Source organism: Lacerta agilis, chromosome 3 (assembly GCF_009819535.1).
Source record: "Lacerta agilis isolate rLacAgi1 chromosome 3, rLacAgi1.pri, whole genome shotgun sequence".
NCBI lineage: Eukaryota > Metazoa > Chordata > Lepidosauria > Squamata > Lacertidae > Lacerta > Lacerta agilis.
Genome location: NC_046314.1, coordinates 56,598,367 through 56,620,783, shown reverse-complemented (window position 1 = coordinate 56,620,783; position 22,417 = coordinate 56,598,367). Strand labels below are relative to the sequence as shown.

The window sequence follows — 22,417 nt, the reverse complement described above, 5'->3', positions numbered from 1 at the left end:
GTCCTTTAAGCTGCCATCCCCGAGTCAGGCCTTTTGTGGCTTTTGATTTGGTCCTGGAATGTCCCTATTTCCTCCACTGTTGCTGCTGTGGTGGTGGCACTCTCCTTTCTTCTGATAGGAAATGCTCCTGGGGTGGGAGCAAAAAAAATGGGGGGTTGAGAAAGGTCAGTTGGCAGAGGAGTGAGAAATGTCCCTGTTTTCACCTGAGGGTACACTACACTGGCCTAGGCTGAAGGGAAGCAAACAATCTGCCTTAAGCCTATGTAACTCCAAAGCCCAACCAGCTGGTGGCTTGCTAAGAAGCACACTTTTCTCTGTTGTCAGTGTTCGGTAGAGGCAGGAGAGCAATGCATAGAGTGCTGGTTCAGGGAGTGACAGGGAGCCATTTTAGCCAGAATGGCTTTGTGCAAGTGTACAGAGTGAAGAATTGGGTAAAAACCTTAAGCTGGAAACATTAGATCAAAATTAGACCAGTTCCTTCCATACCTTCGACCCTCTCTTGGTTCCAAGTGCACCCATTTGCTCAATACTATCTTTTCTAATATAAAAAGTGATGTTTTTCTTTTTCTTTTTTTTATAAAAATAAACCCTAAAAATAAAGCTGTTACTATTTTCAGTTCTAAATATTGTTTAACTGGAAGTTTGCTTTCCAGTGACAATTTCTCTTTTTAAAAAGTGATTTCCGAAGACACACTTTCTTACCGAAAATAAGGCTTCCTGGAAACGAGGCACTTAAAATGAATATGGAAAGCATAATAAAAATAGCTGTAAACCTTTCATATAAAAAGCTCTAGTAAATTTTTGCATGGATTGAAAGTTGGTATATGGGGAGAAAATAATGTAATTTGAAAAGTTCGATTTTGTCAAGAACAACCTGCAAATTCTTCATTTTTTCTGATTGTTCTTTGGGTGGGTCCAGATCTAGGTAAACAGTTTTCCTCTGAACTGACAGATACAACTCCTCCCTACACCATCATAATGGAGCTGGTGCTTTTTTAACTCAATAGTAGAGCACATACTCTGCATGCAGAGTGTCCTGGGTTCAATTTCTCCATGAAAGGCTGTACCAATAATCTGGGAGTTTTGTAACTATGCTAAGTTTTACTACCCGTGCAACTTTTCTGACTGATGTTTGGAAAAACACATGAACCAGACCTCTGAAGATTTTGTAAGTAAAGCAATTTTTAACTTGCCAAATGTGTGGTCTTTTCGAATGCTGGGGGAAGAGGGAAATCTTTGGAACTCACTTGCAAAACCATATTTTAAGCACCTAACAATCAAATAGTAAATAAAATTTGTTGTTTTAAAATAATATATAAATAAAGTTTTGTATTTTGTGTTATGTTTTTGTATCTTATTTCTGTAAACTGTTTGGGTGTTCACTGAATGTATAGCAGTTTATACATTCTGAAATCAATCAATCCATCAAATCCATCTTAAAAATATATATTTATGAATTTTATACCCCACCTTCCTTTTATAATCTTTCTGTTTATTACAGGAGTCATCCTTCAGGCAAACAGACACTTCACTAGCAAAAAAATTAAAAAGAAGAAAGTCCTTAACAAAAGACATAGACATTCACCCTGGGCAGCAGAATAATTTAACCGAGATCAACCAGGTATGCAATCCATCCCATCTCCCCGCCATTCTGTTGCACTTTGTTTCTCGAAGAACAGTGTTATTTGTTAATTCAGCAATCTATCATGAAAAACTCACAACAGAGGTGGGTTAGATAATGTTTCGAGGGCCAATGGGGTAACCTTTTCCATCTAGCATTTGTATGTTGATGCAATTTTTTAGTGTAAGCACATGCTCATTCATTTGGGACAGAAAGGGATTCTGTAAACATGACACTGCAAGATCATGCTGAATGCAATCATAGTCCTGAGGTGCAATAAGATCTCAGCCCCCTGCATCCAAACATTTTTTTTTCTTATTAGAGTGTATGTTATCCAGTTGCACCTATTTGTTGGGGAAATGGACTTCTCCTCACACAACAGGAATTCCCCTCACCTGAGACCTTCTGGGTGCCTACAAAATCTGTTTCCATTATAGGGAGTTAGTGCAACATTTTATATCATTCAGTAACTAAAATGATTCCTTAAGTTTGACCAGTGAGTGGCACAGTTCAGGGTCAAATTTCATATCCTCCAGCATTTTGAGTTCCAAAACTGTGACTTGTGTCTTCCCATCCATGCTCTTGCATGAGTCAGGTGACTTATGTGAGATCACAGAGCCCAAAAGATGCACATAGGGGATGCACATGTGAGATTACAGTCCAGAAAAAGCTATTGGGGGGGGGGTTCTGGGCAAGATCTTGGTGCAAAATCACACAAGATCATGGCATCCAAAATGGCCACCGTGCTTTCATGTGAGAAAACAGGATGTCCCTTTTTTCCAAGAACAAAAGTTTGAGGTATACATTGTACTTACTTCTGTATTGATTAGGTACTTAGAAATGGGTACCTTTTCCTTTCATCTAGACTTCGAAACACAGGACAAAATTAGTGCTAGCACAAGATTTCCTACCTCACCTCTCCTCCCCCTGCACATCATTCCAAAATCTATTTTTATTTGTGTGTTGCCTGAATCTTTACAAGTTTTGAAAACATTAAGCATACACATTTCACAGAATTGTCCAGATTAAAGGTGTAAATAATATCATGATTAAAAAGGAATATCTTATGCGATTTTGCAATGGGAATTATTTATGTTTTAGTTATGATTTAAAAATTTCCCCAAAGAAGAGGAGCCATCTTGCTGTTTGAATTGTGTTGCATCCTTTTCATTAAGTACATTTCTATTGCTGTACAGAGGCATACAGAATGATGAGTACCGTACCCTGCCCTCTCCTCTCTGCCCCAGAAGTACTGTATGTCTTCTTCTTTTTAATGCATTGTATAGCACTGTGCATTGTAGGGTGATTTTCATTCTCTGAAAAATGCAGGAATGTTGCACCACAGGGTGCTGTGGCCTCGTGCTGCTGCCACTAGCATTGGAACCAACAGATGCTGTTGGCAAAACATCATGAGATGTGGTATTGTGCAGCTCCTGGAGGCCTTGTGCAGTATCTGAAGGGATGCTAGGGGTAAAATGTCAGCATCCGGACTGTCATTTCTGAATTTTCCCATGATGGGATTTTATTTGTATAGAATCTACTCTCATCTGCTTTCCCAAAGATACATACAGCTATGCAATGCAAACTTAGCATTCAGGGACTGCCAGCTACAGATTTTTCTGCCTCCCTCCTTCATTCATTTCATGAAACAATGTGTGTATGCTATGGAAGAATACACACATATGTATGCATGCACACACCCCTTCTATATGTATTTGGCCAAGAACAGGTAAAACAAAAAGTTCCATTCAGTGAATGCAAAACAAATGAGCTTGCAAAAGGAATGACAATCAGTAGAGGAGAATGCAATTGTTAGCAACCCTAATATGAGAGGGTTTGTGATCCGTGCAGCTCTGCAGTCTCCTTTGGTACAGAAACAATAATAATCAAGGTTGGAGCCTTTCCTCTTGCTACCAAATATATGTACATGCAACATCACTGTGGCTTAAAAGCTCCTTGTTGTTGTTTGAATGCCTTTTGCTCATTCTCTGGGTTTGTTTCCCGCAGCAACAGAAAGAATGTGTCAGGGTGTCATAATAATCCTCCATTAAATCTGTAGCATTTAAATTTTAATGCTATAATTCAACAGCTGACAAAAGCCCATTGAGCAGGACTAAGGAGAGGAGAAGAGCCAGCCCCATTTTCTCAAGGGGTGATGCTATAGCAACACAGAATGAATTTGGGGTCAGGGAACAAGCTGTCTCCATGCTTTGTTTGCACTTCCTGGCTAAAAGTGGAATCTGGTGGTATAAATTTTACCAAAATAAATGGTTATTTGGATTTGTACAGAAATAGTTCGTTTTGTATAGCCTCTTCTCTTGAAAATATGTAGAAGCAGGCAAGATGAGCAGGAGCCACAGAATAGCTGCTAGACCGAAGGTTTTAGGGATTGTCACCAAAGAGATTGTTTTAGAGTCTCTCTGCTTTGCCCCTGTGGTGGTGCATCAGAAACAACACCCTTTGCCTGTATTAATGTTTTAGAAGAATTGGGGAAAGCAAAGAACTAAATATGCTCCTATAATCCTGTTTGAGTGCAATGATTTAATATTCCCATCCAATCTATTTTTTTGTATTCATTGCTCCCATAAACATGATGCATGAGATTTTAGTTGAATGAATATTTTTTTTAAAAAAAATACTTAAAACCAGTGCTTTTTTATATAGAAAAACAGGTGTGGGTACTCATCATGAAGTAGTTACAGTAAGTGCCACACTTTTTAACCCCCCCCCCCAAGAGGTGCTGGTACTGCATACCCTTGACTAACCCCCGAAAAAGCACTGCTTAAAATGTGATTCTCTTTTAAAAGTTCAGCAACAGCAAAGAAAATCATCAATGTGATCTTGTTCACTAACTGTGGTTTCCTTAAAGGCAAAGGTAAAGGGACCCCTGACCATTAGGTCCAGTCATATCCGACTCTTGGGTTGTGGTGCTCATCTCACATTACTGGCTTCTGGGTCATGTTGCCAGCATGATAAAGATGCTTCTGGCGAACCAGAGCAGCACACGGAAATGCCGTTTACCTTCCCGCCAGAGTGGTACCTATTTATCTACTTGCACTTTGACGTGCTTTCGAACTGCTAGGTGGGCAGGAGCTGGGACCGAGCAACGGGAGCTCACCCCGTTGTGGGGATTTGAACCTTAGGAGGTTTTTTAAAATAATAATAGTCATAAAATGTACTTTAAAAAATTGGTGCCAAACTACGTGCTACCAGTTTAGCACTTTATGCCAGTATAGAGCCTCTGTTTGCCTGCACAGCTTAGGACCCAGGATGTGCCCAGGCCCATGTGCCCAAAAACCCTTTTATGGAAGTGGAAATAGCAGCCAGCTGCTGTTGGAAGGGGATACTGCAACAAAGAGCAGTCCCTTTCTATAGCACCACTTACATGCAAGTGGGAAAGGATTTGCAAATTCACTGAGCCTTGGGTGTAAGCTTTCTGCAGGGAGGCAGGGGAAGCACCTTTGTAGTAAACACAAGCTTGTTGCATCTGTTGCAGAATCATTTTTTTAAAAAATGCAACACCAGTCAAAAGTGGTCCTTTAAAACTCTGAGCATTATCCAGTTAAACGTTAGCATTTGAAGCACTTTGAATAGAGCCCATGCAACCAAAATCAATGGGACTGAATCCCATAGTGGTTTTCGAGCAATCATATGGATACTCTTTTTAAAAGTTCTTTTCTTTCTGGGCAGCCAAGTGATTTATTCAATATTATAGATACTAATAGATATTGAGCAGAAAATATGAAGGTTCAGGGTGGGGTTCCCCCCCCCCCACACTCGTTTTACCCAGTACTGCTAAGGTGACCAGATGCAAAAGAGAACAGGGATCCAGAACCTTTAACAGCTGTTCAGAGGAGGGAATTTCAGAATATAGCCTATTGCTTGCATGCTCAAAACCCATAATCTAGATAGGTATTCAAGGGGCAGAAGCCATCTCCTCTTTTGAGCTCAGGAGAAACACCAGTTTTGTAGTGTACTATCATTCACATCTACTAAACTCTCCCATTTCCTTAATTGTTGGATAGCACAGCTCTGATACTTTTATGTTGATAGCCAGTCCTGCTCTGTCTCTTTCTGGCAAATTCAAACCCCAATCCCTATTGAAATTGCACATTTTTTTCTTACTACTTTCCAGCATGTGACAACTGCATATGCAGTACCATTTAAAAACGCAGGTCTTCTCTGTTATGTGTCCATCCGTAGCGATATTGCAAGGTCTATTTTATGGTACTGTATTTCAGAGCTACATTTGCTTCCCGGTGTCTTATCCCGCTTTTTCTTGTGCTCCCAAGACAGATGGATCAGCTCACTTGACTTTCTAACCCCTTTGTTCAAAGAGTTCCTGCTTAAACTAGAAAGGAAGAAGTTAGTGTGCAAATGCCACTGAGTCTTGCTTTTTGAGTGAGCCCATTTGGAACATGAAGAGTAAACACAGGAGATTCCCTTTCACCCAATAACAGTCTTACTTATTGATTATATATGTGTGATTTTAAGCACACTTATTATAGAGTCAACCTCATTGGAAGACCCTGGGTCTTACTTCCGAGTAAATATGTGTAGGATTGTACTGAACATTCTAGTCCTGGCAAAATGAGGAACGTGGCATTTTGTTGTTTGTGAATTTCTGGAGTGAATTTCCAAAAGGAGAACAGTTTTACACTGGATTGTTACCTGTGTGGCTAACTGATAAGGGAATGAGAATCTTGTCTGCCATTTAATTCTAAAGCACTGCAGACTATAAACACTCTGTTTATCCTTATTGTAGTGATACAGCCGCCCCCACAAACTTTGATTTTCAGTTGTGAAAAATGTAGGGAGACTTGAAAAGGGCTGTGGGAAGCATTTCCCCTCACATTCATATACTAATAAAATTAATATTCCTGGCTCATTTGTGAGACCATAGTGGAATCAAATTCCACTGTGCTGAAATCAAATTCTGCTCAGAAAAAGAAACTCTGCATTTTGCATTCAGTAATGACCATAGCATTGCTTTTTAAAATGAGGGCATGCCCCCTTTCGGCCTGACATTCCACAACTACACTTGAATGACACTGTCTGGAACTCACTCAATGGACCAGATGGTGAACCTTCAATTCCTGGCATTTGATAGTTTATCCACAGGTGATGGTCCCATAACCTTAGCTTGAATTGAAGTATTGTTGAAGAGCAACAGGCATTATTGTTTGGAAGTATGTTTCGCTTTTGTGGGTAGAAAAAAAAGGAAGCAGTAGAATCAAGCTGGAGAAAGACAGGTTTAGAGCCAAATTAGATGTATCATGTAAGCATGTACCGTATATTTTCCGTTTGTTTGTTTGTTTGTATGTTTGTTTAAAATCAAACAGCTTCAATATATAGTTTGAGAGGAACTGGCAACAGGAAGTATGGAGTGTTTCTGCTTAACCATTTTCTCTTCAGATGCCTTTTCTGTAAGAGAAGCCGCTTGGGAGACGGGTGATTATGAATGTGGAAAATGGTAGAAGAAAGGTTAAATAGCCCTTAATCCTGCTCCACTACCACCACCAATATTCCACTTAAACTTTCATTCACCTAAAGTTGCTTTTGATTTAAAAAAATGTGAAGAAAAAGCTCCCTTTGTTCCTGTATCAACCAGTTCATTCCACTGATCTCAGTTTAGTTCCAATATTTATTTATTTTTGAAAATTGTTGCTGTAGTGCCTCAGTCATTCACAAGTTTTTCTTCCGAGCGTCCTCAGAAGGCAGTAGGAAATGCTTGTGTTTCCTCCCTCCCCATTTCCCCTATTGCAGATGTCATGGCAGAACTTACTCCTTTACTTTATCCACCTCCTTCCTGAACCTTTCTAGAGAACGGACACTTACCCCTTCCTGGGTGGGCGCCTGTTGCAGCGTCTCACGCTCAGCCACCATCCCTGGACAGTGAGAACAGAGCACCCATGGCTGTTAGGGAAATTCCCCTGTCCTCCTGGACATCCGGCTCAAGTTCCCGCCTCCTGCATTATCTCAAATGGGCCAATCAGTGGCCTGCCTAGTGGGTCTGCCTCATAGGCTGAGAAGACATTGGCTGCACACCTACTCTTGCAGCCGGCAAGGCATAAAAGCCGGCAGCACTGTCCGGTCTCAACACAGTTGGCGGAGAAGCAAAACCTTCCCTCAACCCCCCCCCCCTTATCATTCATCTTCTTTATTTTCCAGGTCAATTTCATTTTGTTCTAAAATGTTTTCTGCCTTTCAGGTTGCTGCTTTAACAATCCTCCATTCCTTTCATTCGCAGTTGAACCTTATTTTGCTTCCCATGTTTCTCCTGGCCTTGCTGTGGTTGCAGATGGTTGCCGTATTCGGAGCTGGGAAGGAATTTTCCCTGTAGACCAATTGGCTGGTCTAGAGGTTTTGCCTTCCTCGTAGCAAATTGTCACAACTCTGGTGGTTAAGGCATTGGGTGGAGTCCTAGTCTTCAATCGTGGGGTGAAGTGGTGCATCACTTAGTATGATCCAGTGGCATTTTCAGGGTACCCCGTTAAAGGAGTCTCGGTGGATGTCCCTGTTGTGAAGCCAAGCATGTGGTGGATGGTCCATAGGGCTTCCAGCAGCAGCCTTAGGACAGCCAACTTAGTAGACCAGGCGTCCCCAAACTAAGGCCCGGGGGCCGGATGCAGCCCAATCGCCTTCTAAATGCGGCCCGCGGACGTTCCGGGAATCAGTGTGTTTTTACTTGAGTAGAATGTGTCCTTTTATTTAAAATGCATCTCTGGGTTATTTGTGGGGCCTGCCTGGTGTTTTTACATGAGTAGAATGTGTGCTTTTATTTAAAATGCATCTCTGGGTTATTTGTGGGGCATAGGAATTTGTTCATTTTTTTTTCAAAATATAGTCTGCCCCCCCCACAAGGTCTGAGAGACAGTGGACCGGCCCAATGCTGAAAAAGTTTGCTGACCCTTGTAGTAGACTAACATCTTGGATAGGCCACAATCCTGACACAGCCCTGCAGTGGTTCCAGCCCTCCAGTAGGAGGCTGGAATGGCTACAACCAATGCCAGAGCCAAAATTCCACCCACATTCTGTAATCAATAAAGTTGTGGCCATTTTTAACCCAGATTGTTGTTCGCTTGAGTTGTTAATCATATATTACATATAGATACTGATGCAGGGTGGGCGGCACTTCAACTAGGCCTGAAACTAGGAGCCTTATGGTCTGAACATAAACCTTACCCTACTGATCCTACTAAAGTCTCTGCATATTGAGTCAGGCTGAGACTCCTTCAGATTTGGATCTAGGGGTTATGGTTTCCTCTGCCTAACTAGTCTTCGCTGCTACTGGAATGACCTGCCATCTCCCACAAAGTTGCATGTTATTTATACTTTCTTCTGCATCTTGAATTGAACCAGGATACCAATCACACACATTTCTGCAGGAAGTGATACTTCTGACTGTGCAACATACACAAGGGCATAATTTCAATTTAAGGAGAGGCAAACAATACCTGTCTTGTGTCTTCCCAGCTTCCTGTTACCATTTTCCCCCATCTAAAAGACTTGGTGTTTTGTTTAGATATGGTGGGACTGCCATGGGAGGGGGCACACATTTCACCCATTTGTTTGTTGTTGTTGTTTTGAACTGCCTTTTTCAAGTATTTCCCAGGGAAGCTCAAAGAAACAAACAAAAAGAATGTTATTGAGCCAATTATATGTTGCTGGCCTGGCAGTAGAAGCAATAGGAGTGTACAACCTCAGCCTTTGTGATTGACTGGAAACATTAACCTTCTGGATCATAGGAGCAACAGTAGGAACCTGGCTTTCTGGTCTTTGGCCTTTTCTTGCTCAACACAACAGTATTCTCTGCATTCTGTGCTTCAGGCACTAGATCTCAGTTCAAGCTATAGAACTTAGCAACCAGTAGTAACCATAGAAGTATGCTCCTGAGGTAGATTTGAGTGCAGGCATCCCTGGCTTGGCCCTGCTAGATCATCTGAAGTGTGATGTCATTGGCTCATGAGCTGGAAGGCTTTGTTTTCTATTTACAATACAGGCGGCGACCATTTTCCATGCATCTAATTGATACATGACCACCGACGTGCAGGTCATTTTTGACCCAGAAGAGGGCAGGGGGTGGAATGGGGACAGAACAGGGTATAAGAGGGTGGGACAGGCTCATGTGCCCTCCACCAACAGGCACAGGGGCCAGGAATTGAACCCCCACGCAAAATGGTTGCCACCTGTATATCAAAATTGATAAAAATGGCCTTTCTATAGATGTCTACTATGAAGTAAGGCCCAATGGAACTTTAAAGTAAGTTTACATTGAATTATATTCTTAGGAAATAAAAAAAAACCTACATTCAGAACTGCTGCTACATGTTGTTTGATCAGGAGTCGGTTTTGATGTGACCAAGTCCTTTCTCCATCAGGAAGGACCAGTACTTTAAAAAACAAAAACAACTTCTTAGCAAACTGTTACCTCAAGCCATCAGTGAACTAGGAACATTCCAACAAAGAAGGAATACTGTCTGCAAATTGTTAATGACAGATATCTCCAGTCCTTTATGAGAACATGGCTAGCCCAGCTATTAGACAGACTGAGACCATTTGCCTCAGACTGCTGATTTGGGGTGTCATGAAAAGGCAGCAAATTGCTAATTATTCAATTTATTATTATAATATTTTTTTGTCAGGGAGTGGGGAGAAGTGCTTGTGGGTTTTTTTGGTTAGAGCTTGGACAAGGGCATAATTTGCTTCTCTACCTCAGGCAGCAAAACGTTTTGGTTCAACCCTGCGTGAGGCTTTGCTCTGTGATAAACGTGGACCTCTATGCCAGACTTCAAAACTTACCAAATAAATGTCTGTGAGATGTTTTCCTAGAACTCCATGACATTTTGCTCCAGCTCCATATTCATCTGTGCCTTTCAGCTGATTTGCACCATGCTCTGCCAGCTCAAATGCAATGAAAATCTACAACTTGTCCCACACCCTACTCATTTGTCCAAGCTCGCAGTGCTGGGAATTGGGGTTTGTCTGATTGGCCACCCACTCTCATTCCAGCTCGGCTAAATTCTGTTTGCACCCTTTTATGTTGAGAAAGTTAGAATAGCAAAGTATGAGCAAGCTAAGCTAAGCTGCCAACAATCCACAAGCATCTGCTTCTCTCAATGGTGCAAGGATCCAAGATCAAACAATATTTTCTTTAAGATTCCCTGACCAAGTATTGGATTTAATAAGTGTTCTCATGCCCTGTCCAAACTTTTGTGCATTTCTCCTTTTATAGAGACATATGGAGCTGTCGCTCTTTAACAGAGACAAGAATGTTAACTCAAAGTCAGTTGCTTGAAGTCTAAGGTTTCCTTCTCTTTCAATTTTTTTTTTCCAGATGCAAAGAAGGATGAGACACTCACAAGAACTGGATTCTGCATCCCAGTCTAATTTCAAGTCTGATTCTGAAGGTGGGCTAAAAGGGGTTTGGATATTTTTAGCCACAGAATATGCAAACCACAGAAAGTATGTAAACTACATGTGCATATTTGCCTGTCCTTTTCAAAGGAACTGCAGTTGAAAAAATATGCTGCCCACAGAAAGCTGGCGGCCTGGCAGGTCAGTATCGCAGCAGAAGCCCCAAGAATGTTCCTGGCTGCTTTGCATGCTAAAATGTACAGCATTATAAATAGTGTTAAATATCTTAAGGACTAAATAAAAATAAAAATGTTGCACTTTCCTAAAAACCATATGTGCAATGCACACCCCCAAAACATGCTAACCAGCCACTCATAGCTGCCCGTCCCAGTCACTGTTTTAGAATTGTAAAACCACCTAACAAAAGCATGTTTTCCATAAGAAGACTTGCTCTTCCGAACTTGCTTTTGATGCTTGTACTGTAATATTGGTGATCAGTTGGTCACAGATACCACCCTAAAAAAACCCACAACAATCTCTGCTGAGCAGTAGCAAGACTCCAGGGGCATTCTAGGCACTAACCCAGGGTTGTGTTTCCATTGGAAAACCAAGGCACAATAAAGTCTGCAGTGTCTTAGAAATATGTGGAGAGAAAGATTGTGGAGAGTCTGCCCACTCCAGTTCATAACAATGTAAATCACATAGCATACCTGCCTGCTTCAATGCATATAGGAACATCATTTGTGAAAACAACTGAACAAGTGCTCACATCCCGCATGATTGGCTTAAGCTGAGGGGATATAATAATGTGCTATTTATCCTGCGATATGCTCCATGAACATCGCAACCCAAGTGCTATTTGTGATTGGTTCCACTTCTCAGTTGGACCTTTGGAAGACCAATAATGGGGTATACCCAATATTAGACATACTCAGAGTAGACCCATTGAAACCAATGGGCTTAAGTAATTTGATTTTAGCAGGTCTGCTGAATACCACCCAGTATTCCTTGTGGTGTCTACGCAGCCCTGGGGCACGAAAAAGAGGCTAGGATACTTTTCCACAAGCAGATTTTCTGAAGGGTGGTTCTTTAAGCAGCACTCTAGCTGAGGCATCCCCACCTATCACTTTGCTAGGTGAGATGCGACAAATCATAGGTTTTATTGTGTTGCTTTCTATTACTTTCCCTCTAAAATCTCCACTTCATATCCCTTATTAAGGCTGCTTTCTATGTTCTTAGGAGACAGGCATTTAAGCATAAGTCAAACTTTAAACATGTGGCTACTTCTAGGGGGAGACGTGGTACATACTAATCCAGTTACAGGTAGGTAGCTGTGTTGGTCTGCCGTAGTCAAAAATAAAATAAAAAAAATCCTTCCAGTAGCACCTTGGGGACCAGCTAAGTTTGTTATTGGTGTGAGCTTTCGTGTGCATGCACACTTCCAGTTTCTACTGCTATGGTATACAGATTAGTGCAATAAAAGTTATCCAACCACTAATCCAGTTACACATTCTTAGCATACACATATTTTTTTTCAGGGGAGGGGAAGCTGCATGCATAATAACTTACCATGTTAAAAACTTTCAGACATAGGATTGAATTATGGGAGCATTCCCATGACGCAGTATGGGAAACAGCCCTAAGCGTGTTGATTTTCAGCGACACCACATCAACATAACAAAACTTATTACCATATTCTTACTGCCAAAATTAGCTAAGCACAGAATTGCATTGTTATTGTGGTTGGAATCACTGTTCTTTCCCACCCTGTTCCTTTTGACTCCCATCTATCCTTTGAGTTCAGCCATTCAGGGTTCCACTTGAAGGACTTCTGCTGCTGCCTCATCTGGGGATTGCCCTGGCTTGGATGAGCCATTATACTAAAGAGCTGAGAAGTGCCATACTGGGCACCCTGCTTTGCTGCAGCAATATTTATCGTTTAGATAGTATTTGAAATTTGAAAGTGCAGTACTTCCATTTGGAAAGGAAGGAAGGAAGCATCATTCCCATTGTATAAATGAGGAGCTGAGACTGAAACTGGCTTAGGTCACTTCCAGGTGACCCATTTATTGAGCATACATCCTGATCTGTTCATACAAAGTTTGTGGGGAGTTTAGATGATAATGGATATTTATTTAGTATTCCTTCTGATTTGTTTGCAGAGAGACCACATGATGTTTCATCAATAATTTTTTTTTACTTGCAGTGAGTTGCTTGCTTGCTTGTTGTTGTTTTTTGCATACAGGAGAATTTAAAAATGGCACCCTTTACCTGCAGCATGGAGACTTGCAGTCCATTCAACCACTTCATTCCACTGCAGGTATGTAAAGGTAAAGGACCCCTGGATGGTTAAGTCCAGTCAAAGGCGACTATGAGGTTGCGGCACTCATCTTGCTTTCAGGCCAAGGGAGACGGCGTTTGTCCACAGACAGCTTTCTGGGTCATGTGGTCAGCAGGACTAAACCACTTTTGGCGCAAGGGAACACTGTGACGGAGACCAGAGTGCACGGAAATGCCGTTTACCTTCCCACCACAGCGGTACCTATTTATCTACTTGCACTGGCATGCTTTCGAACTGCTAGGTAGGCAGGACCTGGGACAGAGCAACATGAGCTCACCCCGTTGTGCAGGTTCAATCTGCCAACCTTCTGATTGGCAAGCCCAAGAGGCTCCATGGTTTAGACCGCAGCGCCACCCACGTCCCTTCCTTGCAGGTATGTAGCTAACATAAGACCATGACCTAGGGCCCTTGCAGAGGCCTCTGGAGATATGTTCTCACACCATACATTCCACAGAACTTTACTGGGAGCTGTGTTTGAGTCCAGTACTCAGCCCCATGGTGGCTCTGCTACCCTTTGTTGGACTAGGAAAAAGGAAAAATACAAGCAAATGCATTACTCCTTTGAAAATAAGGGAGCACAGTTTTTAAAAAAATGATTATTCATATTTTATGAAGCACTCTCCTGCCACAGTTGGAGAAGATCTTTCTCTGGATAACAGTTGCTGGGGTTCACAGGTAGGAAGTGTACTGCTGCACAGATGTCCTGTTTCTGCATCTCCCCATCAGCATCTGGATGGCCACTGTGAGAAATGGATGCTGGACTAAATGAACCTTTCTCTCATAACTCTCTAAGGTTCTTTGATATATTTCTTGAAAAGTCAGAGAATTAGAACATATTTAGGGCAGAACTAAAAACCTGTATCCTGTCATATACCTGCCCCAGACTGTTACCTTGTGGATAGGGGAGTTGTTGCCAAGAGGACGACAGATTAAGGTATTGATCGGGGTTCTATTTCTCCCCCCCCCCACACACACACACTTTTTATGATTCCTAAGCACTTTTGTACACTGGTTTCATAAGGTGAAACATTTACAGCAATTGAGTAGGGGGAAAGGTTAGCGTTTCCTCTTTTTTGAACAGGTCTGGTGTCAAGCAAACAGTTCTGCTTTACAATGCATCTTTGTTGCCACTGCAGCGGGGACAGAAAAACAACTTTGGACTCGCTTAAAATAATCTGGAAAGAATCATGAAAGAGCATGCTTTTTTAATTGTTTGAGTGAAAAAGTCAAAAGGTGAAATGGCAGCAGTTTCAGCCTCTGAGTGATAGGTTGTAAAATGCCTGCCCAAGTAATCCACAGAGATCTCTGACTGAGAAAGCATTGTGTGGTCAAAAATGTAATAACAATTAGAGCTCAGGGACGAGCTGGTTCCATCATTGTTTGAAAGTTATTTTGTGCCCCCCCCCCCCCGGTATTAAATGAACAACTACTAGCTTTGCCAAATCGACAGTTCAAGACCCAGGGACTCTTTGGAACTTTAGCATCTGAAAAAAGGGGAAACCTTCAACACCCCAAAACTTTGTTTTAGAAGAAATAAATCTGCAAAATGAAGGAGTTCCCTGACAGCCAGTCAGTGGGTCCTCAAAAAAACCCCATAAAGGCTTTGTACACTTTAGAAAGTTTGGAAAATCCTATTTTAAATGATGCTTCTATGTTATTTTCCAAAACAGTGCCTGGATGACAAGGCTGGAAAGTTTCTGGAACTGTAAAGTACTGGGAAGATGACTAAGTAAATCAAAGCATCATTAGCACACACCATACCTTACTTTGGGTCATAACAAAAAGAGTTTCCAGATAGCCCTTATTTTAAGGTAGACTCCTTATTTTAAAGGGATCTTATTTCAGATCATCAAGTTCCATGCAGGACTTCAAGGAAAAGGAATCTTGTTCATCATATTCATTATAGATCTTTTTATTGAGGGGCCATTAATAAGGAGAAAACCCAGGAATCCTAGAAACCACTGATTTCTAACAATATATGTTTGCCTTCAAATAAAAACGGGCAGATACTGCCTTTCTTTAAGGCTACAGGTGCTACATCACTACTATGTGTGTTAATCCTACACAGAATCAGTTACTGTACATGAAATTTGTTCATGTGTAAGCTGTTAACCATGCATTTTCTTCATGCTAACATAAACTTTCATTTTTTGACATTGGCTAGAAGAAAAATTGCCCCCCCCCAAAACATGGCAGACCACCTTTCTCTGTCAGCTGCCCTTGTGAAACCATTTAAAACATCTGCTCCATGCTTTTGTGTGATGCACAGAATCTGGTATACAGCATGGCTCTCAAAAATATTTTCTTCTTTCATTATATAAAAAAGTGTCTTGCCTGTATCTTGACTGTGTGCAGAAGAACATGTCAGATGAACGCACTAAAGGCAAGTGGGGCTGTGCCAGGATTTCCAAGGCTCACTCAGTAGCTGGCAACCCAGTGCCCTTCATAATACCAATCTCCTGTGACTACCCTTTCCTGGCCTTGGAACGGTTTGGGTGCCAGACTTCACAACTTTAAAGCGTACTTGGCTCAAGTTCAGTTGACATGTAAGATTAATTAGGAACTAACCATTTCATTGAAGTGCATCCAAGCCAGCCTTTCTCCCCCTTTCTTTTCAAATTCATGGTTTGCCTCTCCTCATTATGGTGGATCAAGGTGTGCCTGCGTTTCGAGACATTTCCGTAAGGATGTGATTATGAGAGAGACCTTTCTGTGGTCCTTGGTCTGAGAACGCTCCAAGAGCTGCCAGTTTCAGTCCATTGCAGCTGCAATGTTCTGAGGAAACCAGGATGAATATGGCTGATAAGTCAGGCATGCTCCATCTTTTCCCAGCAACATTCTTGTATGGATTACAGAGTAATCTGACATGCAGGCTTTGCCAATTAAAACAGCCATGGAAATGACTGAAAATGTTTCCCTTGGCAGCATCTGGCCCTCCTCTTTACCGATTGAAATGAACAAGGGTTAATTTGATTTAATGTGTGTGAAAAGTAATATTCCTCATACGAGGATATCTCTCTCATTTTCTGGCGTTCCCGATCAATCCGTTCCACTAATCCTGTCCCAAAATCAATGAATAAAACCAACTGATTTAAACCAGAAAGAGCTGAACAGCTCTCTTTTGTTGGAAGTGAGTAATGGCAATTTAATAGGAGACAAGCCACTCAGAAAGCCTGTGGTCCTTAAAGAGCTAACTTTCAATTGTCCCAATCAGAGAATTTTGTTTGAGAAAACATGTTAAAAATCTTCCTGTCCATCGTCTCTATTCCCTCTGAAATGCTTGACCACGTTTAAGATTTAACTTTATCACTGTGGAACGATGATGGGTTTCATCCAAAGCAGCACTACAGGAATGTTCCATCTGCGCAAGGTTTTCTGCTTGTGCCATGGAACATTTCGCCCTCTCCTCCCCGCAGTGTGCCCCCTAAATTTAGAGGTTCGCTCAACCTTCTGGAGCAGATTTGGGGAGGGTGCACACAGGGGGAGAACAGAGGGGAAAGTCCCACTGCCTAACCAGAAATCCTTGTGCTGGCAGGATGGGTTAGTTGAATGCTGCCCTGTGTATTGCTGGACTACAATTCCCATCATCTTTGAACATTGACTATGATAGGAATCTGGAGGGCCACAGGTTTCCCACCTCTGCTGTAGGAACACGGAGGAGCTGCAAGCTGCTGACTGCCATCAGTGTAACGTTGAGAGATCTAAAGTTACCCAGGCAGAGAAATAGTAAACCAAGTAAATAAAAAATAAAAAGAGATGCTCCAAGATATAGGGACCGCATGTCTCCGGTAATTAAAAAACAAAACAAAACTATTCACACTCCTGTATTACATTTGGTTTTAACAGATTTTGTCAATTGTATTTCTGTTCTTCAATTCTTTCAGGAACTCATGAAGTGAGTAGTGATCCAAATAAAGAAACCTCATCGCTGTCAGCTGTATCTCTTCAATCAACTGGCATATCTGAAGTTAGCAGCAAATTAGGCATGGGTAGTCTGCCCCTACAAGTGAGAACAAAAATCGGATGCATTTTAGTAGTTTCTTACACAGAATTGCTTAAATCCTACTTGTTAAAACTGGATGGAAATCTGTAATATCATGTACTATATACAGACTGGGATTTTCTGTTTAAGTCAGAGTTCATTGTAAATATAAGGATGGCTATGCAAGGGTGGCTGTGGCTATAGGAAGTGCTCAATATTTTTTTATACAAAAAAAAAAACATGCATGGGAGTTGCTGGTTCTGTGTTGAATCTACAGGTGACTTTATCCACTACATCGAGCTTTTCTAATAGAGCCAAAATATTCTGGGGAAAGGAAAATGAAACAGCTGTGCAAATAACGCTTGCTCAATTACTTTTAGACATTTTAGTATTTTTGTTGAAACATCTAAAAATGATTTCCTTTGTACAATTACAAGATCCATTACATCTGGTTGCAGCAAGATTACCTTTTTATTAGAAAGCAAGCATTGAACCCAGTAAAACCAAATGGTTTAGAAAGTTATCGGTGACAGCCGATGCCAATAATATTCAGAGTAGACTCAAAGTGAGCCTAAGTTACATAAACCCATTGATTTAAGTAGGTCTACTCTGACCATTAGTAACATTGGGTATTACCTTATTAAGAGTAACTTACTGCAGTTAAGTTCACAATCACTCACAGGTCACAGTTACAATATCTATAACAGGTAATTGGAGTGTAATTGTTTTACTTATTTATTACTTTTGTTAATTTCATAGCTCACTATACAATCCTGTAGAATTATCAGCATTTTACAGAATATTTTGCCTTCACAGCTAGATTGGGCTGGGCATCCTATATGCATCAGATGTTAGCTTGCGCAGTTCATCATACATTTTTCATACACTTGTATTTCTTTACTGTACATATTTTTTGCTACCAGCTCAATTTCTGATTCTCACCTATGTCATCAGGAATTTTGTGATGCTCTTCATTCCAAAGCCATACGTTTCTCTTTCATTCAAACCAAGAGAGATGAGTTGAGTATAACTTCTGTAGCATGTTCTTTTTTCCTATTTAAGAAATGCTCCTCAATATTCCAAAACTGGGGTAGCTATTTTTAAAAAGTAATATGACTGCCAGAATATCTTAACTGCACCATTGACAATTAGGGGGTAGAGGGGGGAAATCTCCGAACTTGAAATGAACACACGAGAGCCAGGTCAGATTTCAGGTTTATGGGATTTTCATCCACCTTAAACCATGTCTAGAGTTTTATAAACTACAGGGCATGGAAACTTCTTTCATGGTGATGATTCATGGGGCAACATGATGTTTCTCTAAGCCAGTGATCAGCAAAGTTTGCTTTCACAGGATGTGCTATCTTCAATGAAACTGGAACGGTCAGGGGAGATTCACTGTGTGTGGGTGTGGTCCTGTCTACCTTATAAAGTGCTGTGTCTTCATGAAACAGCCATCTGTGTTTAGTTACACAGTTTATTTGAAGGCAGCTATTTCTGTCCCATTTCAAGGAAGATTCCATGGCTGGAGTCCTCTGAGTCCATATGGCAACCCCCAAAATAGTTCTTTCCTTAACACACACACACACACACACACACACACACACACACACGTGTGTGCAAAAGAATAAAGTAAACAAAAGCCAAACAGTAAAAAGAGAGAGAGAGAAAACTTGTTCAGTTCTGTGCTATGTGTGCATCTGTATAGAAAAGGCAGAAGCAGCAGAAATGGGCGGGAAAGAGACAAAGGTTGCCTTTGTCTGATAAACGCATTTTCCAACCATTTCCCCAAAATGTATAATAAATCTACAAGGCTTGCAGACCATTTCCCTTCAGGCAAACAAACACCAGACCTGAAATGCTCTAGATGTTTGATTAAAATAATAATAACATTACAGTCCCTTTGAATTGTTTGAACCATCCTCCCATGCTGCCTTTAGGAAGCTGCCGTCAGTTAACACTGACTAGCAGTGGCTCTACAGAGTCTTTTCTTGGCTTACTTGGAGATGCTAGGGATTGAACCTGGAACCCTCTGCATGCAAAGCACGTGTGTACTGATGGGGCTACACCCAATCTCCTTGGTAAGCAACATAAACAGAGCCAGTTGCTTAGTTCCTGCCCAATCAAAATTTCTATCCTTCCTGACCTTGCAGTGATATGCTAGGAAGGTGTCAAGTAATTGGTTCCTATATTTCTATATTCAGATGCTTACCACAAAACCTAACAGAAGGTGTCTGGAAGTATGGATTGTATATGTGTGTGTGTATAACAGCATGTCACCATATACAGTATATCCCTTTATTACCTTTGTCTCTCTTCCCTCCTTCTCCCTTCATGTAGTAAAGAAGACAGGCAGTCTGGTATATGTCCATGTGCTTACAATTCTTTGTAAAGCACTGGTGGTACTGGGGAAATAATAATTGTGTCGTTGAAGTAGCCCTCCTAAATCTTTGTGTTATGAGTTGACATTGGTATGTTGCAATTTTTTCATACACTGGTGATTTTAGATGCAGAAGTTGCCTGAATTAATTGTAGCATGACTTAAATATGGGGAAAGGACCTGAATTAGATTGATTTACTTTTACCAGAGGAGCTGTGTTGTGCCCAAGATTGAGGGGCCCCAGGACGTGTCGTGCATGTGTGATGTCATGTGCACATAATGCGTTGCTTGTGTGTGATGTCATGTAACTGGTGTGCGACATCATGTGCATACACCTTGTGCACTACGTGACATTCTTGGGAGGAAACCAAGCATAGAGTGGGTTCAGTGGCCTTCAGCTCCTCCTCTCTCGCGCTTGGCTTCGCGCTCGGCTCTCCTCCATCTCCTCTATTTTGAGGGTGGGCAGCCCCCTGCCAACAAATATTGAGGGGACCAAAGACACCTTGAAGGGCATTCTCAAGATATGTATTGTGGATTGGATACAGTGGTAAATTAAGAACAATCCTGAATTAAACTTGCTAATAATAACAATCAGGACTTTCACTCTGCCTTGTTAAATAGAACTGCTCTTCCAGGACTTTCTGGAAACTCTGGGACTAAGAAAATACACTGTTTGCCACAACTTGCAATTTAGTCATGCACAATTGATACAGGAGGGGTTGGGGAGGGACAGATTTGCATTATAATGTTAATTGTTTAATGTGTGACCCACCAAGCTGAATGTAGCCTGCCAGCTGAATGGTGTGGTGCTTCACACACACACATATCCCTTGTCCTAAGCAAAGAGCAGAAGAGGAAGTTCATCAAGTCCCTGGTAGAACACAGAACTGTGGATAGGTGACATTCAGCCTAGTGGATCACAATATATGCAGGTCTAGTGTAGCACTCACTTGAGCATCTTTACTCTCTCTCTCTCTCTCTCTCTCTCTCTCTCACACACACACACACACACACACTATACATCTAGGGTTGCCATTTGAACAAGTGGGTATGGAACATACAAGTCCTATGAATAACTTATCCAAGCAATGGGTGGAAATGGAATGAACAATGGAAACAATGTTATGAACATCCACCTTTTGCTGGGAAAAATTCATTTCAATACTTTTGTGTTTGCTTTTTGCACAGCAAAGAGAAAGTATTTCCGATACTAAGAAGAACAAGTATTTGGTTTTTTCCACTGACCCAATGGAATATAATATGCCACATCAAAGAGAACCAGATTCCCTGGTACATCAGTATACTTCTGCTGAAAGAACGAAATCACATCCTGTTCAGCCAGGCGCATTCATACCATCGGATGCATTTGAGGGATGTAACGACAAGGGCAAACAAAAAGTAGTAAGTAAATCAAAACCAAATTGACACCTGAAAACAAAGATTTTGCTGTAAAAAGAAAGCACATCATGCATACATATGCTTTAAGCTGCCCAGAGTGGCTGGGGAAACCCAGCCAGATGGGTGGGGTATAAATAATAAAGTTGTTGTTGTTGTTGTTGTGATATGTGTAGGTAGATAAATACTGCACATGGATAGTTGAGATTACCACTTTTGAAATAAGAACATCAGCTAGCAGCCTTAAGGGAAATATTGCCAAATCCACACTATTGGGTGTGTCATTGTGAAACCTTACTGACAGTACGATCCTATACATAGAATCATAGAGTTGGAAGTTATACTGAGGATTATCCATTCCACACACCCTCTGCAATGCAGGAATGTGCAGCTGTCCCATATGGGGATTGAACCTGCAACCTGGGTATTATCAGCACCATGGTCTTACCAACTGGGCTAAGCTGTGTAATGTCTGTTTAGAAGTGTGCCCCAATGAATTCATTGGAGTTTCCTCACAGCATAGTACTGCAGCCCTGAGAACAATGTTATGTGTGAATAATGGGTGATGCCCAACATTAGTTCCATTGGATGGTATGCAATGCTAGTCCTACACAAAATAGACCTGTTGGAAATAAATCAACATGACTTAGATTCATTGATTTCAGTGAGGGTACTCTGACTAGGAATTAGTTGACTTCCACCCATTGAAATTAATGGGTCTACTCTGAGTATGACTAATGCTGGCCACCACCCGATGGAATTACAAGTCTGGCGTGGCTCTGAGGGACCACCCTTTCCAACATCCACTTCTGAAGAAAGGACTATCCTTCATGGCCAAACATTCCTAGGGACTGAAGACTAACATTCCAGAGAACTTACCACAAATTAAGTTTATTTTTGCCTTTCAAACTTCTGCATTTGGGTTGAAGAAAAGAATTTGCAACATCAGGGAGAAGAAATTAAGCCACATGCGCTGATGTTAGTAATGAAGACAGTAGGGAGTTCCGATAGATACATTTGATGTCAAAAGAAAATTACTCTTTGGTGAGACAGAAATTATCTCACTCGAATAATATTTTTCCTGAAGCTCTTTTCTCAAAACCAATGGCAGTCCTTCCAAAAAAGAGAAAGAACAAGAGAGGTTCTTGGCATCTGAAAGGTCTTTCCAGATTTCTGAGTTTCCTTTTAATGCAATAAGCAGTGTCCTAACAAAACACTTTCTGGAGAGCATGTTTATGTTATTGTTAATCCAATAAAGGGAGAAAGGACAGAGCTAAGTTTTGTATATGGATCTAGCATATTGAAAAGGGGCAGAGCTCAGTACCGTATATTAGCAATGTC

The 22,417-nt window shown here is 41.3% G+C and overlaps 2 protein-coding genes across 2 annotated transcripts in view; both read left to right on the top strand.

The window, feature by feature from the left end:
* The window catches only part of LOC117044611, a 43,299-nt gene extending 32,380 nt beyond the window's left edge, over positions 1–10,919 (top strand). Inside the window, exons 6-7 of the mRNA XM_033145419.1 lie at positions 1,502–1,621; positions 10,857–10,919. Coding sequence (XP_033001310.1) covers positions 1,502–1,621; positions 10,857–10,919 — 183 coding nt within the window. The remainder of the gene's footprint in view (positions 1–1,501; positions 1,622–10,856) is intronic.
* A 4,761-nt stretch (positions 10,920–15,680) lies between these two features.
* LOC117044610 overlaps positions 15,681–22,417 on the top strand; it is a 64,459-nt gene continuing 57,722 nt past the window's right edge. The window contains exons 1-3 of the mRNA XM_033145417.1: positions 15,681–15,702; positions 17,204–17,325; positions 20,870–21,082. Coding sequence (XP_033001308.1) covers positions 15,681–15,702; positions 17,204–17,325; positions 20,870–21,082 — 357 coding nt within the window. The remainder of the gene's footprint in view (positions 15,703–17,203; positions 17,326–20,869; positions 21,083–22,417) is intronic.